The following is an 18,114-nucleotide window of genomic DNA, read 5'->3' as shown; positions in this document are numbered from 1 at the left end:
GCTAACAAGAGAAATGATGAAAGTAAAAACTGGTGCCTTTGGTTTTATAAACAGATCATTAAGATGTAATGCAAAAATAGAGATACTTGAAAACAATAACACAACATTCAGAGAAACGGTTTGCACAGCTAATCAGGAAATCCTCTGTTGGGCTTTGGGCTGAAGGAGGAGTATTTGTTAAAAAATCCGACTCACTTGTTTTAAAATTATCCAAACTTAATCATTTGGGGAGAAACACAACATGCAAGTTCTGTATTTAATTTTATTTATTTATACATTTTCTCTCTTTTGTGTTGGTAGGAAAAAAAAAAGCTTAAGCAATAGAGAGGCCCATCAGGCTGAGTCCTGACAACTGGAGAGAAAAGAAAAATGAAGCCACGGTGATCAGTCCAGAGTAGTACTTGTAGGTTACGATGACAGGCCAGTTGCCTCAGTCAGGCCGGCTGAGCCAGCATGAACCGGGGTCAGTGGTTATTAATCACTTGTCAAAGTCTGCAGGGCTTTATCATCTAATTATAGTTATAAGTATGTTTATATCACACAAACATGTAGGAAAGTGGCAAAGGATGCAAGCCTTCACACAATCGGTGGTGACATTTGAAAAATCTACAGATAAGCGATAAATCATAAAGCAAACACTTCAGAAAACCATGCCATTCATTACTGTTTGGGCATTCGGGGATTATTTTCTCTACTGTTTATTTCCATAAACATTTAGAACCTTATGGAGCCTCTGACCACCTTCCCTCCTCCCCCTAATTTTCCAATGAGTTGTAAAAATAGCAAGTATAATCACCATTTGAAATGAAAGACTGGTTATCGACTCCATCCATATGAACAGACAACCAGAATGTAATCACAGCTTATTTTATAAAACCCATTTCTGAACAAAAATATCTCGAGCTGCTCTGAAGAATCTACATAAACACATAAATGGATGTGCCTAAGGGACAGCTCTAAACCCCACACACCAATAGATGGCATTTTCAAAGAAATGACTTAAGGCTGCAAACAGCATCCATTTTGCTCCATTTGGCAGCATGTAAGTTTACATGCTAGGAGACATTTCTCAACAGGAATGAACTGTGAAATTGTTTCCTCCTACCCAACACGCCTCTAAATTGTATTAGATTATGTTAGCCATTTCTGCACCTTCTCATAGAGGCTGTCAGTGCCCCACGAGGCAGTGTGGGTGGACACTGGAGGCAAGGGCCCTGGAATCTGAGACGCTGCCGAAATATCCATCAGCATGTTACGCAAAAATTATAAGAACGATTAGACCCAGGCCTAACAATGTGAAGGGAAATGGCTTTGTTGCAAATCTGGACACTGGGCGATATGATGAGGTAAACCATGTGGATTTCAATTCCGAGATTATACACTTCTCGGGAAATGATTACCACTGTTTCCCACCTCCATCCAAAGTCAAGCAACACCCTGTGAGTGCAAGTGGATTCTTTGACTCTGAGGAAAACAATCTATGAATATATGCTGTGTTTTAGCTATTGGCATCTTAGCGTCAACTCTTCAAAACCCAAATTTGCCTGCTTTGTGAATTGCATGCTATCTTTAACTTTAATCATAACCACATAAAACTAAGAGGGTAATTATATTGCAGAAAGAAAAATCTTCCCAGAGCAAAATGTAAATGAAAGACTTTGGGGATATTGGTTGTTCTGTGACATTAATTAAGCTAACTGAAAACTGACTCTCTTAAATATATATCTATGTGTGTGGACATGAGTATGGGTACAAGTATGGGTAGGAATATGAGTGTGGGTACAAATCTTAGTTCTCTGGAGTAGTTGTAGATACTTCACTGAAGCTAATGTGGCCACTTCCACTCCCACAGGGCACCAGCATGCTCTCTCGATAGACCTGCATGCACACGTCTTCATCCCCATCATGTCTGCGTTACTCTGATCATAATAACACTTAATTCAGGAAACCTAGAGACTACCTGCCTCTTATGTGTTCAGAGCCTCCACAGGCAGAACTTTCAATCCAGAATTCAGGTTAGATGCTTGTTTATCCAAGGGGTAGACTTAGAGACTTATCTTTTCATTTCTTATATATTTTTTCATATTCATTATCAGCATCTTTTAAATTTAAACTTAAATTTTAGAGTTCTGTGTTTTAGGGTCCAGGTGTGGGATACTATTTGTAAGAAATATAATAAATACAAATCTTAAAAGAATCATAGTTTTCAATTTTAAGTTAACTTACATGTATTACATGATTGAATTTATCCCATTTTTATATGATGATCTATGTTGACCTCATAACTTTATCATTGTCTTTATTTATGGTCCAATGATGTCTTTCTGCCAATTCTTTCAAGCTGCTGGATTTATGGAGCCAAGAGCCAACCACATAATCTGCAAGTTTTCTGAACAGCTAAATAATAATTTTCTAGGAAACTGGGTGGATAACCTGCTGGCAAATGGGATTGACAGCATTTTATTTTTTGCTTTGGAATTTGGCTTTTTACTTTACTGTGTAAAAATGTAAATTAATTTTCCCTAAATGGATGAACATTTAATTGGCTAAATAAAATATGCTGTCTGGTTGGTGAATTTTCTTATATTCTATCTTTGGGAATCAAACATGAAAAGAGATATTTAAAGTTACATAGTATTACATCTAAATATTAACTAATCCAACATTATGAAGTATGTTTTCTCTGTAGGGCAGTGTTCCCTGTGATGGTGGAACTGGGTTTCATATGTAAAATCCATAATGAGTCTCATGAAAGTCAGAGAATCATGAAGCTGGAAGTGACCTGAGAGAACATGAAACTCAAATCCTTTCCTTTACACATGAGGGTGTTCATGTTATTGGTGAGGTCTGGACAGGTTGAGAGGCTTGTCTGAGATCAAATACTGGGTTAGTAGCAGAATTAGGATGGGAATTTGGTCCTCTTTCTCTTTTTATCAAAACAAAGGCTCCACTTTCTAACATATCTGAACTATCATATTCGTTTGTTCAGATTACAAACCCTGACTTTGTTATAATTTGGATCAAAGCTGGATTTCCAGTTACCTTAAAAGTTTACTCATACACAGATAAAAAGAGCTTATGAGCTGAAAGATTGTAAGAGACATATTTACATGTCAAGAGACAACTGATTTTAAGAATGTTAAAACACCTTTTTATATACTCTGAAATTACAAACTCAATTTTGAACTCCTTATTATATCTATTTATGATAGTCGCAATTCTCCCTACTACAAAACATGAAAGAATGACCAGATCATGTATATAGACCAGGAACACTTAGAAGTGATTACTAATAAAGAACATTTGCTCTACTTCTGTTAATATTCTGGGCACCATTAAAAGTCCCATAAACTATGTAGGTGGTCTCCTGGCAGCCATGTTACTTTTACATGGCTGGGTTGGCTGTTCATTGCTGACTGGACCAAAAGTGGATACTTGGCCCAAGCTAGGCCAATCACATGCTCTCTCCTGGAAAGTAGGAATTGGGATTCAGACATAGCTTGTCAGGCTCGGCATGTATTTTGAACTGTAATACATAAACTCAAGAGCTGTCAGACAGCCATATGTTGACTGGAAACAGAAAGCTGGTGCTTAGAGAGAAGAATGGAACAGATAGGAAGAAGCAAGCAGAGATGGAGTGAGGATACCGCCTGGCTGCCTCTCAGCATTCCGGTCCTATTCCCTTCCTGAGGCCTGGCTGCCCTTGCATTCCAGGGGACAGCCCTGTATTCTTTTTAATTTTTTGTTTTTATTTAAATTTAATTAACTAACATATAGTAAGTACATTAGTTTCAGATGTAGAGTTCAATAATTCATCAGTTGCGTGTAACAGTGCTCATCCCATCACGTGCCCTCCTTAATGTCCATCACCCATTTACCCCATCCCCACACCCACCCTCCCTCCTAGCAACCCTCAGTTTGTTTCCTATAGTTAAGAGTCTCTCATGGTTTTTCTCCCTCTCCGATGACTTCCCATTCTGTTTTCCCTCCCTTCTCCTATGGTCCTCTGCCCTGTTTCTTATATTCCACATAGGAGTGAAACCGTATGATAATTATCTTTCTCTGATTGACTTATTTAGCTCAGCATAATACCCCCCAATTCCATCCACGTCAATGTAAATGGTTAAGTATTCATCCTTTCTGATGAGCCCTGTATTCTTATTTAACAAATCCTTCCTGTCTCTCTCTGTCTCTGTCTCCATTTTAACACTAGCTAAATTGTTTTTTATATGTTCAACTATAATTCAGACACTGTAATAAATATCACACTCTAGGGGTGCCTGGGTGGCTCAGTTAGTTAAATGTCTGACTTTGGCTCGTTCACGATCCTGGGGTCCTGGGGTCGAGCCCTGTGTGGGGCTCCCTGCTCAATGGGGAGCCTGCTTCTCTCTGCCCCTCCCCCTGCTCATGCTCTCTCTGTCTCTCTCTGAAATAAATAAATAAAATCTTAAAAAAAAAAAAATCACACTCTAGAGCCAGAGCTACACTGCTATCACTGGTGTTTTGGTCCATTTTATGGGACAACCCACAGGACAGGTGAGAGAGCTGGACAATGAGATGCATTACAACAACTAAGATCCTGCAGATGGAGCTCAAGATAGACTGATTTTTAATAAATTCCTAGTATTTAATAAATTGTAATAAAGTGATACTGATTTGTACTGATAAACAAATTTATTTTTTTGGAAAACCATGTAATACTACATATATTTCAAAACACAAATTCCAATTTGCTTGTCTTTAGTGAGCCTAAGATAATGAGATTTTTCTATATTGACAAATGACTCATAATACCAATGACATTTTTGAAATAATGAAATAATTTTGGGATTAACTTTAGAGATTTTGAAAAAAGAGAATGGCCTTTGAACTGATACAAGCTATCTTGATAAATTTAAAGGGACCAGGTAATACCAAAAAATTCATGCCTAAAATGTACTAAACATCACATACCGATTAAAATGAAATATCTATGCAAATAGAATAATATGGAATAAATTAACACTTAAAGAGAGCTTGCTGCGAGCCAGAAACTGTGCTATGAATTTTTCATGTATTCATTCGTATGATTATCCCAAAAGAGCAGAGGGTAGTTATTATGCCTGGATGACCCTGAGTTAACTGGCTTGCTCAAAGTCCTACAGCTTGTAAAAGGCAGAGGTGCCATTTAAACCTAGGTAGACTGTTAACCACCATACCACAGTGGTCTAAATAAGAAAAGTAGACTGAACTAAGCCGTCTAAAGAAAAGAACTTTGGAAGCTCTTTTTTGTGACACTAAGAAAAATGCACAATCTTTTAAATAATTTCAAAAAAAAAGATACTTAGCTTATTAATGATTCTTACCGGGGGTTAGAAGGAGAAGGCGGATTCATTTCTTTCTGATAGTGACGACCCTGGTTGACAGGCTGTAAAAAAGACAAACCATTCGTGAGGTGCTCACCAGGGTAATGCTCTTCACATACACTTTCCCAGGCGCTATCATTGCTGCCATTTTTTCCTGAGGAACAATCTCAAGAAGGGGCTGTTTATTTCACTGAGGACCTACGGGCTGTTTGGGAGGTCCAGCAAATAACAAGGTGGTACACACGAGAAGAAGCAGGTTATTTTAATGGCCAGTCACTGCACAAGATGGCATCTATGGTGCAATTAAAGTTCATGTGTGGACCTTCCTCCTTGTGGAGTTTTTACACCGTTAACATTCACTTGATCTTTCCAGCTACAGTGAAATAAAAGGTGTCTCATGGAGCTAGTGCTGCACATCAGGTCTCAGCAGTAACTCAGAGACCCAGAGATAAGGATTATATATTTATATCCCCACGTCAGGAAGTTTGCAAGGATAACTTGCACTTTCGCTAATGGAATTACACATGTAAATCTCAGGTCAAAGTGGTCATTTCCCCAAGTGTATAATAAAACCTCAAGCATTAATCAGTGAATTGAAAAAAATGGTGCCAGTACCTAACAAAAATGTGAAATCTCAACTTTTCCTTCCGCGAGGAACGTTTAAGTTACTATTTCAAAATACCGCTAAACAAATGTCCACAATAGCCAAACTGTGGAAAGAGCCAAGATGCCCATCGACAGATGAATGGATAAAGAAGATGTGGTATATATATACAATGGAATATTATGCAGCCATCAAAAGGAATGAAATCTTGCCATTTGCAACAACGTGGATGGAACTGGAGGGTATTATGCTGAGCGAAATAAGTCAATCAGAGAAAGACATGTATCATATGACCTCACTGATACGAGGAATTCTTAAATCTCAGGAAACAAAATGAGGGTTGCTGGAGTGGTGGGGGGTGGGAGGGATGGGGTGGCTGGGTGATAGACACTGGGGAGGGTATGTGCTCTGGTAAGCGCTGTGAACTGTGCAAGACTGTTGAATCTCAGATCTGTACCTCTGAAACAAATAATGCAATATATGTTAAGAAAAAAAAAAGAAGGTAGCGGGAAGAATGAAGCGGGGGAAATCGGAGGGGTAGACGAACCATGAGAGACGATGGACTCTAAAAAACAAACTGAGGGTTCTAGAGGGGAGGGGGGTGGGGGGATGGGTTAGCCTGGTGGTGGGTATTGAGGAGGGCACATTCTGCATGGAGCACTGGGTGTTATGCACAAACAATGAATCATGGAACACTACATCTAAAACTAATGATGTAATGTATGGGGATTAACATAAGAATAAAAAAAAATAAAATAAAACACCGCTAAACAACTACATCCCCAAATAAGCTTTAAACTCTTGCCTCCAATGGATTTGATGTTTTTCCTTTGTTCTACAAAGGGAGAAAATTCCGTTATATCTGATACACATTCTCTTTTCGAACATCAGCTCGCAGGATTTTTCTTATGTGGTTAACAGCCATGTAATTCTAATATGAAAATCATTTTTAACATTCTCATTTTATTACCAGTTGGAATTTGGTATACATTTTTGAATTGTGCTTAAAGGATTTCCATTACTTCCTAACCCAACAGGGTTCGTGTTAAGCTTTTCGGACCCATAATGTGGTCCTACAGTGCTGACCCTGACGAGGGAAACAGTATGGCAATGGTGTCTATATACATATAGAGCACATGTCCCTTATTTTCCACATACTCCTTATTTCAATGGGTCCTAAAATATTAAAGATGTGGGTCATGGGAATTCTTTAGAGTAAACGGTCTTCCTCTATAAATAATCTCTTGGACGTGTTCCTTTAATTTAAATCAAACACCCTGTCTGATAATCACAGTCACTTAGCCTGACTTTCTGTGATGCACCATGAATTTAAATGTTCTCAGATACTTTGGTAATTGAACCGGTATCAATGCCTCGCCATTTCAGTAATAAGAAACAACAGCTGGGAGAACAGTGGAAAGAAAAACATATCATAAGACATATTTGATCTCACTGGAGAATTAAGACTTCCAGCAATTTGCAAGTGAAATTTCGTTTTATGATTTAGGCTTTATTATTTCACAGCAAAAAAGGAATTAGTAAGCAAAGGGCCTAACGGCCTAGATTCTAGAGAATCTCACACTGGTGCAGAAATACTCCCGATAATATGTTCATTGGTATTCGCCCAGTAGTTCAGCTGTACTCAGGCCTCCAGTGAATGGGCCTCTGCCGATTTGCTTCCAGAGGCATTTCCATAACTCTCTATGCATCACACTTCTGGTATTCAGCAAATTTCCATTTTCTTAATTTTATACTATTAATTCTATTTACACCTGTTTCCAACCCCCTTATTCCAAATGACTTACTCCATCCTCTGGAGACTAGAAATGGCTACAGAATCCTGTCTTGTTTGTGACTCAGCTCTCAGACTACACAGACTGACCCTTTCCGCATTTGCTCATGTCTATATAAAACTGATCCAGTGATGCAAATAGCAAAAAAGAACACAGTCAACAAAAAAGTCACATTTGTGGTGGTTTCTAAGTGTTAGAAAACAACAACAAAAAATAACCAGTGGAAATGTTTCGAAATAGTAACGAGTGCTAACATGAGGGAACAGAAAAGTAAAGGAAAAAAAATCCCGTTAAAATAGTTGCAGGGTAATGGACCTCAGTCTGAACACCCGATTCTTTAACTTCATTTTTAGTATATGTGCTGCCGAAGCGAGCACTCTTTAACTTCATTTTTATTACTGAAAACTAGTTACCAAGTTGTTGCCCCCAAATATTTTATTCAACAACCCACTTCCATTTAAAGATGGCGTATCAGGGCAGAGCATTCTGGCTGCCGCACGTAGCTGCTGTCCACAGACTTGCATGCCCCGACTGCTAGGGACTCAGCTGGGGAAGGATGCAAGTCTTGTTTCGGAGTGGGTATCATACAAAACTGGGTGGCCCCAATTCCCTTTCTTTGTACATGTCTCCTAATTTCATAATCAGACTCAGGGACAGGAGGGGATTACGGCAATGATGCAGCTAAAAAGCTCCTTCAAGGTATTTCAGTTCCCATAACTTTGCTTTGATGCTCTGAAAGGGCAGAGTTTTCACTTGGATGAGGTCTTTTTATTTTCCTAGATCCAAATCAGAACGAAGAAGAATGTGCCTAATGGTTTCTAAAAGCTTTCTGAACATGGTGGGGTTGGGAGGAACATGATGGGATGTCTGAGGCCAGATGTCCCCATCCACAAACAGAACCAGATCTGTTTTGATACATATGCAGCAGTAAACCTATCTGTACTAATCCTAGGTAGGTAATATCCGACGAAAGCACCAGGTAAAAAAAAAAATTGTTTTTTGACTTTTGAATTCAGCCATATTCAGGGACTACCGTAAGAAGCAGCAAAAGAAGAACAACCGATACCTACAGATAACTATGACAATAATCATAGCACTGGCTGACATTTAATCAGCAAATACTCTGTGTTAAATCCTTGGTAGATATTATCTCATTTGTTCCTCACAGTAATTCTGTGAAACAGACAGGATTAACAACTGCATCTAACAGAAGAGGAAATTCAGACACTGGGTGCTAACCCAAGGTCACGCCAGCCAGGAAATAGTGGATCAGAGTTTGAACCCAGTTCACCAAGTTTATCCTCTTAACCATTAGGCTGTAGTGCTTAATCCAGCTCAGAGGTTCACCTACAGTGGTGAATACCAAAGTTTTTGAAAACACGTATGATAAAACTCAGGTCAGGTTATGGCAGCAAAAAAAAAAAAAAAAAAAAAAAAAAAAAAGTGGTCTGAAATATTTATTTGAGATCTATAAGATGGCCTCCTCACCATAAATTAAATTCATTTGATTTCAATCTTATGACATATCACTATATATTTAAAATTAAAGAAGATAAGTTTTGCCACATTGCTAAATGTGGGACAAACATAAGGTATACTAGATAATATTTTGAGGGGTGCCTGGGTGGCTCAGTCGTTAAGCGTCTGCCTTCGGCTCAGGTCATGATCCCAGGGTCCTGGGATTGAGCCCCGCATTGGGCTCCCTGCTCGACAGGCGGCCTATTTCTCCCTCTCCCAGCCGCTCCCACTGCTTGTATTCTCCTGCTCCCTCTCTGCCAAATAAATAAATGAAATAAATAAATAAATAAATAAAATCTTAAAAAAAAAAGATGATACTTCGAGGATGAGGAAAGTTTATTTCATGGGGTGACTTTCATAGTCACTAAACACAGAACAACTCACACATTTCAGTATTACATTGACTCTAATATCAGTTTTCATATATCATTTCTATAGTGGTATAAGAACATCTGCTCATCTGATTTATCTGCAGCTTAGCACAATCAACTACTTACCTTTTTAGTTCAGGAGAATTAAAAGAAAACTCATTACACCCAAAAAGAGCTGAGAAGTTAATGAATCTGTAGATCAGAACAAATTAAGACCTATTAACTGTAAAGAGCCTGAAATGCCAATATATTATATACTGGACACGTAGCAGCCAGCAATCATCACGTAAAACGCTGATACGCTGATGAGCAAAGAAATGGAACAGATCCTAGAAACTGAGGACCTTGTCCTTTTGGTGGCGCTGTTGCTATGCGCCAGTGTCAGGAAAACGGAACTCCTAAAATTTGCCACTGAGCACAAGAAGCTTTGCTTTTCCATGATCAAGCTGCTAGAAATCTGGGGGTGAGGGAGAGAAGTGAAGGCTAAATAAAAGAACAGGAGATAAGATAATCCTGCCATGTTAAAAGGTAAAGACAATATTTTCATGGTGTTATGTAAAACCTATGAAAATGGCATAAATGTTACAAGGTTAATCAAGACCGTGAATAACTTGTCTGAGAACCTCACCATATGCTTGTAATTTTATTAAGTGCATTTTGCCTTGTTTTTCTCCAAATATTATGCTGTGCAATGTGCTATGTTGATGGATGCATGCAATGAACATTTTTTTTTTTTTTAAACAAGCTGAGGAGACTTACATGCTTGATATTAGGTTATGGGAATTCTTGAAGGAATGATGGTTTTAGGTTTTCAGCTTATAAGACAGCGTGCACACGAGTCATGCTTTTCTTGAATCTCAGGTAGAGGCAGGACAGAGAAATAATGAAATATTGAAATAATAAAATAATGAAAGGGCTTATTTGTAAAGCTTTGAGGGGATAAGTCTGGATTTTAGTGGTTAAGCTCACATCAAAACAAGCACAACAGAACCTCTACCTCTCCTTACAGCCCTCAGTAGTCACAAAAAGGGGAAATATCCTAGAAATCTTTTCTCATCATTCAAGTTGCCCTTTGAGGAGAGTAACTTTGGGGGAGCAGCAGGTAACAATGAGCTTACTCTGTTAGGCACTGGGCATGTGCAACCCCTGCACTCATTCAATTCTCACCATGCCAATACGAGGAAGGCCTTTTATGATTCCCATTTTATAGGCCATCGTGCCAGTAAATGGCAGAGCTGGGATTTGAGCTCAGGTTGGCTGAAGCAGAGTCTAGATTCTTTTGGGCATCGCAAAAAGCTGTTTCCATTAATAGCTACTCTTTTTCCTTAAAAAGAAACCACACACACACACACACACAACATGATTTTATGTTATTGTCAATCAAAAGCCCTCATCAAAATAAAATTCACTTAAGAATTCATTATAAGCAACTCCTAGCTCCCTTCCTAAGACTGCCTACAGCCGAGTTTTTGAATAAATCTCATGAGGGCTACTCCTAACAGAAACCCTCCAAAATTGATTACTTGTAGCCTGGTTTCCACAGAAGTTGTAAAGTATTGTTTTAATTGAATTTGGTTCTAAGTTAGAAACTTTGAAAAATTTGTCTGTCAAAGGCCAATGGATTTCTCAGTAGGCTTGATTTATTTGGCAAGAGATGCCTACAAAAGCCAATTTGCTATGAGAAATATGGTTACATTTAATTACACTTTTAAATGACTAATTTATTATATCTAAACACCTTTTAAACAGTACATATTACTCTGAACTGTACAGATGCTGAGGAAAGCTGAGGAATCAGAGCTTGTAGTAAACACAATAGATTTCGCTAAAGACTCTTCACTTTACTCCACATGGGCTTTCTGGTTTCAGACTACAGCGTGTGTGAAGTCGTTAGGTAAAGATGCTAAATTGAATGTGACCTACTTAAATCTCTGTTTTAAACCATTGGTCATCAAGCCCTGTCCAGAGAGAGATTTTTCCTTTGTCTGTATATTTAATATCCATTTATCAAATCTTGAATGTAAAATATTATCTGCATCGTCCAGGGTTTATTTAAGCAAAGCAAAGCTGATGTTTATTTTGGAATTTTGATGAAAACTACCTTATTGTAGAGTAAAAAAGGATTCTTTTTAATGTTTCTGACTGATTCATTCAGTCGATGACTAATAACCAGAGACTGAGTGTGACCTCATGCCAGGCACTGTGCTCAGCATGGTACTGCCTTCAAGGAGCTCACAACCAGGCCTCGGGCACATCACTAACAATGGTTCCCTGATGTGGTAAATGCTAACATTGAGACTGAAGATAATGGGAACCCACAGAAGGAAGAAATAATTCTGTGCATTGTGGTGGAGTGTAGGAGAGGGTTGCACAAAGCAGTGACGTTTGGGTGGGCCTTGGAAAACAAGGGAGTGTTCTGGGTAGAGAAGAGGGATGGAGGGTCTCCCCAGGCAGAGGGAAGAGCATGATGAGCAACGACATGACTGACATGATCTGGACACAGGGCGTGGCAGTGATGGGCATGCTGCATGGTGCAACTAGAGCATGGGGGCCTTCTGGGTGTATGCTGGCTAGGGGTGGATGGTGAGACAAGCAAAGAGTCATTCCAAGTTCTGTTCAAGGTGATGGAGAAACAAGGATGCTAAGAGGAGATTATCCTGTTCAAGGAGAGACTCCACTCTCACCTCCATAGATTTATTCTGTCCCTTTTCAGAACTTGGAATTCCTTTCCCCCTCTTTCCACATGAGCTTGCATGCATTCTTGAACTCTGACTTAATTGTAGCCTTCTCTGTGAAAGTATCCTTGAAACCAAGAGTAGAATCAACTGCTTTCTCTGACGTGGGCCTCTCTTCTAAGAGGTATTATGAAACTCTTCATTCTGTCATCACTCAGTGCCCTGACTTACAGTGAGATGTTGACTCTCCGCCTCTCTCCAATATGGTGAACCTCTCAAGGCCAGGTCAAGCTTTATTTTTATCCCCAGCATAGTTCACAGCCTATTGTACCACTTAAAAACAAAAGCAAAAAAACAAGTATGTGGAATGAATTAATGTGAGACAGATAAGCTAGGTTGAGAGTTTAACAGCACCCCAGCTGGTCTTAAGGGTTGCTTCAAGTTACCACACTCCTTACTTGCTGACCGAAGGCCCTTGATTTGTAACCGAACTAACTTAACTTTCTTTGAGATTTGCAGACCACCAGCCTTGAGGAGTGAAGGACCAGAACTTTCCCAGGCCACAGAGGCCAGCAAGTCTGTTGGAAGCCACCTCGGCTTTCAGATGAGTCCAGTAATTTTGTAGCAAGGTGCTGTTCTTTTTCAGGTCACACAAATGATTTTACTCACCTCCCTTTGTGTATCTGCAGACCTTGCCCTCCTTTGCAGGAAGAACACAGTCCTGCACATCGGGAAACAAGAGCTGGACCCCCTTGCACAAGCCCCAAGCACTGAGTTAACGTCTATCTTTGGCATCATCTAGTCTGCATGGAACCAAGATATGTTGCAGGCCACTGTACTCCCCTTGTTTATTAACTGCCTTAAACCCCTTTAAAAACCCCTGGGCCAGGCAGAACCCTCTGAGTTGGCCTGTGGACAAGAGTCTACCTTCTCCCCAGGTGGCTGGCCTCCTGAATAAAGCTCAAACTCCTTTCCAATCCAAACTCATCTGTTGAGTAACGATCTTTCAGGTGACAGGCAGCAGAATTTGGGTTCAGGAACAATAATGTCATTGAGATATTCCTGGCTCTAGTGGCAGAAAGGAAGGTCTGTCTCTCACAATGAGGCCTGGAGAAGGGCTACAGCAGGCTTTGGAGCTATGTCTGGAGAGATCATCAGGTACAAGGTACAAGGATGTGTGCAGAGTGCATTCAGGAAGTTATAACTTGGACCGAAGCATGGAGTAAAAGGTGAGGAACAGTGAGAGATGAGCTGGGGGAGGGGAGCAGGTCTCACACCATGGGGGGCCCTGTATGCCAAACCAAAGAGCCAGTGGGAACTAGGAAAGGCTTTATGCAGGGAAGAGGTAAGATTAGATCCGGGCTTTAGGAAGATCACTAGTGTGAAAAATAATGACAATAATAATGACAAATAACCTTAATTTACTAAATTAATTACTTATTATGTCTCAGATATAGTGCCAAGTGTTTTAAAAGGTCACGGCTTAGATTTGAACCTTGGCCATTTGACCTCAGAGCAGATGTTCCTCACCATCAGGTGCTTGGATGGGAGGTACAGAGGTACCAGGAGCCTACTGAGGGAACGTGGATGAAAAGTAAAGTGCCAAGGTTATGGTGTTAGGTAGGGAGGGGTAAAATCCTGAGGATTCTTAGGATTTGGAAATGAAGCAGTGGGAGAAGTAGAGATGTACTCCAAATTTCTGGTGGAATGTCACTGTGGATGGCAGCGGCGCCACTGAAATACATGAAAAGCAGGGTACCATTGTGTTAAATAAAGTAATGAGTTCGTTCATTTCTTCTTTTTCACTCTCCCTGTACAACTTCTAAAGAGAAAGGCATGAGCTCTCAGAAAGACCACAATAGTTCTTGTAAATTGCTCTATTTAAACTCTATATGAGCAACAAGATGCAGAGTTCATTAAGAAATGCAATTTTCCATTTGGTGATAGTTCCAATATTGAAATAGACTGAATTTGATGCAGTAATAAACATATCTTATGAATACCAAAAGTGGGCTTTTCAATTATTTTCTCTGTCTAAAAAATAGACTGTTTTCAATTTCTCATTTGGTCAAACGGAGGGGTTATTAAGTTCATTACCATTGGTGTTATTTTTGGCTGTATACTTTTAGAGCGGAGTAGTTGTTGTGCATGAGGACTCTAGTCCTTGCCAGCACAGGACAGTGATGAGAACCCGGTATCCAGGGCAACCAAGAGCTCAGCCTTTTCAGTCCATAAATAATCATTCCTCGGTTTGTCCTTTGTAATGTTGGTCTCCAAGCTACTTCACGACAGAATGAGTTCGTTCAGGAGGCCACTGTTCTCTTTCTTACTTTCCATTTAACTGACTGCTGAGGAATATTTTATAAGAAAGGCAATATTTCAATTCCATTGTAAATTGCATTGGCAAAAATCTGCAACTTACTCTTAATGTTCTTAGATCTGCTACAAGGATACTCTGAGTAACCAGCACACAGGTGTGTTCTTGTTGGATGGGTAGATACTCTTTGGCACCAAAGCGGCTGGAGGCCTTATGCATGTTTGATCATTTAGTTTAATGAAAACATAACTGAGGCAAGGGAAGCCTGGAGGGTGGGCAAAGTAGGGATAAAAAACACTCATGAAAACATCCTTCTTTCCCTACATTGCCTTAGAGTCAATCTGAATTCCTCCTCCATGAAGACGTGTATGTACTTTCCAGAGCAGAAATGTCACCATCTGCTGGATATCCATGGTACCCATTTGGCAAATTAAGTCACACAGAAGTCACCCCATCATGGTGGTTAGGAGCTCAAACTCAGAGGAGTCATGCCAAGCTAAGTCTGAATCACTACACTCAAGAGTCAATTTTCTCATCTGGAATTGGGAACTCAACAGTGCTTACCACATAAGATAGCAGTAAGGACTGAGTTAGGTAACACATAGAAAGCCTAGTGCCAGAGCCTCCGAGATTGCTAACATCTACAAAGATGCTGGAGACTTTGAAAAAAAAATTTCTCGGAAAGAACATTGTAAAATTAATAAATATTTAATTAGATTCTTAAAACATACATTATTGTCAACTACACTTGAACTCAGGCTTTACCTAATTTTATATAAATATAAATAAATTTTATATTTCCCTTCAAAAATTATACAGTAAAAAAGTAATATTTACTGTTGGATGAAAGTGTATTTTAATATGTTTGATTTGATGTTGAATGTGGCCTTATAGGTAAATATAAGTAAATTATAAGTAAATTTCCTTGGGTTCATGGAGGTCTTAAAATGTCTCTAGGTGTTTAAAGAAATAGCAGCTTTAAATACCACTATTAAAATACTGATTTTACTATTCTACCTTATGATTTTTTAAGCTGTATAGGACTGTTCTATCAGTGTTTCCACTTTGTCTTTCCAATTCAGCCATAAGATCCCCAAGGCCAGAAGTGGGGAAAATAGACTGAGTCAAAACACCGGGCTCTGCTCTGGGCTCCACCACTGACCAGGTGTGGAAGCTTGGGCCTAGGAGAGTTTAGTTTCTTCACCTGAAAGACAGGAAGACTTTGACCTGATCCAACTCCTCGGCTGGTCCATTGTGAGGATGATGGGCCATATTTAAAAGTGCTTTAACTGTATAAACATATGGGAAAAGATAAGCTGTTGAATCGTCTGCAGTGCCTATCACGGCCCTCAGATACTGGGAGCAGCAAACATCTTTTTTGTTCATTCATTTAACAAATACTGAGCCCTCTCTATGTGCCAGGCCTGTGCTAGGAGCTGCGGATACAGTGAAAGACCCAGAAGTGACAGTAAAATGATTCCTTTTTGCTTTCAATGTATGTTCGTATATATCACCACATAATGAACATCCATTATCTGAAGGTAAGTAAGACAGCTTAAGAAAAGACAATGCCCTTAGACCTAAAACACTAATTCAGAATGGGCTCTGAATATTTCTTTCTTTTATTTTATTTGTAAGTAATCTCTACACGCAATGCGGGGCTTGAACTCAACCCCAAGATCAAGAGTTGCCTGCTCTACTGACTGAGCCAGCCAGGTGCTCCTGAATGGGCTCCGAATATTTCTCATGGGCAGCGTTCTCATGTTGGCCCTAGGTTTCCCAGGCAAGGCTGGGCTTTGTTGGAAAGAAGTTTGCTCCTCGTTAAGGCAGTACACAAAGACCCAGAGCCCTGGACTCACTGGTGGCAGGCAGGAGTTCCAGGTGGTCGTGTCGTCGCTGCTGGTGCTAATGCTGACGTTACAGTTGTCAACCTGGGATGCGCTCAGGCCATGGGGAGCCCCTGGGTCCTCCAGTTCTTCATTCTGTTGCCGCCGCAGGCTTGCCAGCATTTGCAACTCAGATTCACTCATCTGGCTGGGCTGATAGTTTCTCCAATCATATTCCTGAACAAGAGAGAAGAAAGGGACGGAGCAAAGGGTCACTGCCCGTTCTTAATTTATAGATCACCAACACATGCTACTGTACAGCCTTAACCCCTTTGGTGGCTCTCCACTGACCAAGGCCCAGATCCTTAATGTGCCCTTATACAACGCCTGCCCCCCTGCCCTGCCTCACCTTGTCTTTTTGCTCCTGGCACATCAGCCACGCCCATTAAAGTCCTCGAGAGCATCAAGCTCGTGTCTGCCTTAGCGCTAGCCTGTGAGGCCCATGTGCTGGCTAACTCCTAGGCGCCCTTTAGGTCCCACATTGTGTCATCTCCCAGGGAAGCCTTTTCTGACAAGCACAAACTGGGGCGGCCCCTCCACTAAATGTTCTCCTGGAATCAGAAGGTGTTCATTTCTAGCATTCATCAAAATTGCAATTACCTAATGGTTTTGGCATTTGCGGGTGGTCTACAAGCTCTACAAAGGCAAACACTGCCCTACATTCACTGTATTTCCCATGTCTGGTGCTTGACCAGTATTTGACTAAACAAAAATCCAAAAAGTTTTTTTAAAAAGAAAAATCACTTTCCATATAAAAGTCCAGTTTCAAGAATACTGATGAATTTCATCGCTGTGAAGATTATGACCAAATACATTCAACTTACAGTAGGTTGAGAATGACTAATGCTGATAAAAGCCATCAAATAAAATTTAATCTTAAAATGGGAACATGTAAGTTCTGAAAGCCAGAAAGACCTCACAGCTATAATAAACACTTACACTAATATGGACTTTGCTATACATGTAATCTGTCAGGCATTTTTCCCCCCATGAATACTACTACAAATCCTTAGAGGCTAATGTAAATATTCTTTCAATGTACAGGAAAGAAATTATTATATGGAATTTTCAAAACCTTTCCTTTCTCTGTGATCTAAACCAAGTTTGATAGCAAAGGTTAATTTCAACATCGCTGAAATGTTAGCATCACATTTGAGTACTGATTTATATCCAGGACTGCCATATAACTTAAAAACAATCTTGAAATTTTCTTATCCATCTGCAAACATTGGTTGTGCTCAAAAAGGTTTATTTCATGGGGTGCCTGGGTGGCTCAGTTGGTTAAGCCCTGCATCGGGCTCCACGCTGGGCATGGAACCTGTTTGGGATTCTCTCTCTCCCTCCCCGCCCTCCACCTCCCTCTCTAAAAAGATAAAAGGTTTGTTTCATGACACATTAGAATTTTTTAGATATTCAAATCTCTACACTTACTTTCTCGGAGGACCCTTTGAGACAGCTACTGCCTTCTCTTCTTTTCTGCCTCACAGGGATATAAAAAGTTAAGAAAATATAATTAAAAAAAAGTCTTGGTGTTCCTATGAACTTTTAAATAAAGCACTATCATTACCATAATTTTGGGATTATCAAAGCTTGTGATCTAATAAT

General features: G+C 39.8%; 1 protein-coding gene across 6 annotated transcripts in view; it reads right to left on the bottom strand.

The window, feature by feature from the left end:
• CFAP20DC (CFAP20 domain containing) overlaps positions 1-18,114 on the bottom strand; it is a 261,449-nt gene that overhangs the window by 38,784 nt on the left and 204,551 nt on the right. For 3 of the 6 annotated variants that reach the window (XM_034997947.1, XM_034997948.1, XM_034997949.1), the window contains 3 exons: positions 17,941-17,985; positions 16,483-16,686; positions 5,346-5,407 (listed from right to left, as the gene is read on the bottom strand). In XM_034997947.1, coding sequence (XP_034853838.1) covers positions 5,346-5,407; positions 16,483-16,686; positions 17,941-17,985 — 311 coding nt within the window. The remainder of the gene's footprint in view (positions 1-5,345; positions 5,408-16,482; positions 16,687-17,940; positions 17,986-18,114) is intronic. The other 3 variants (XM_034997952.1, XM_034997950.1, XM_034997953.1) reach the window with 1 other exon arrangement.

The sequence above is a fragment of the Mirounga leonina genome, unplaced genomic scaffold (genome assembly GCF_011800145.1).
Source record: "Mirounga leonina isolate KUSES-001 unplaced genomic scaffold, KU_Mleo_1.0 Mir_94, whole genome shotgun sequence".
NCBI lineage: Eukaryota > Metazoa > Chordata > Mammalia > Carnivora > Phocidae > Mirounga > Mirounga leonina.
Note: the sequence above shows the minus strand (reverse complement) of the source record. Positions and strands in the feature narration are given on the sequence as shown.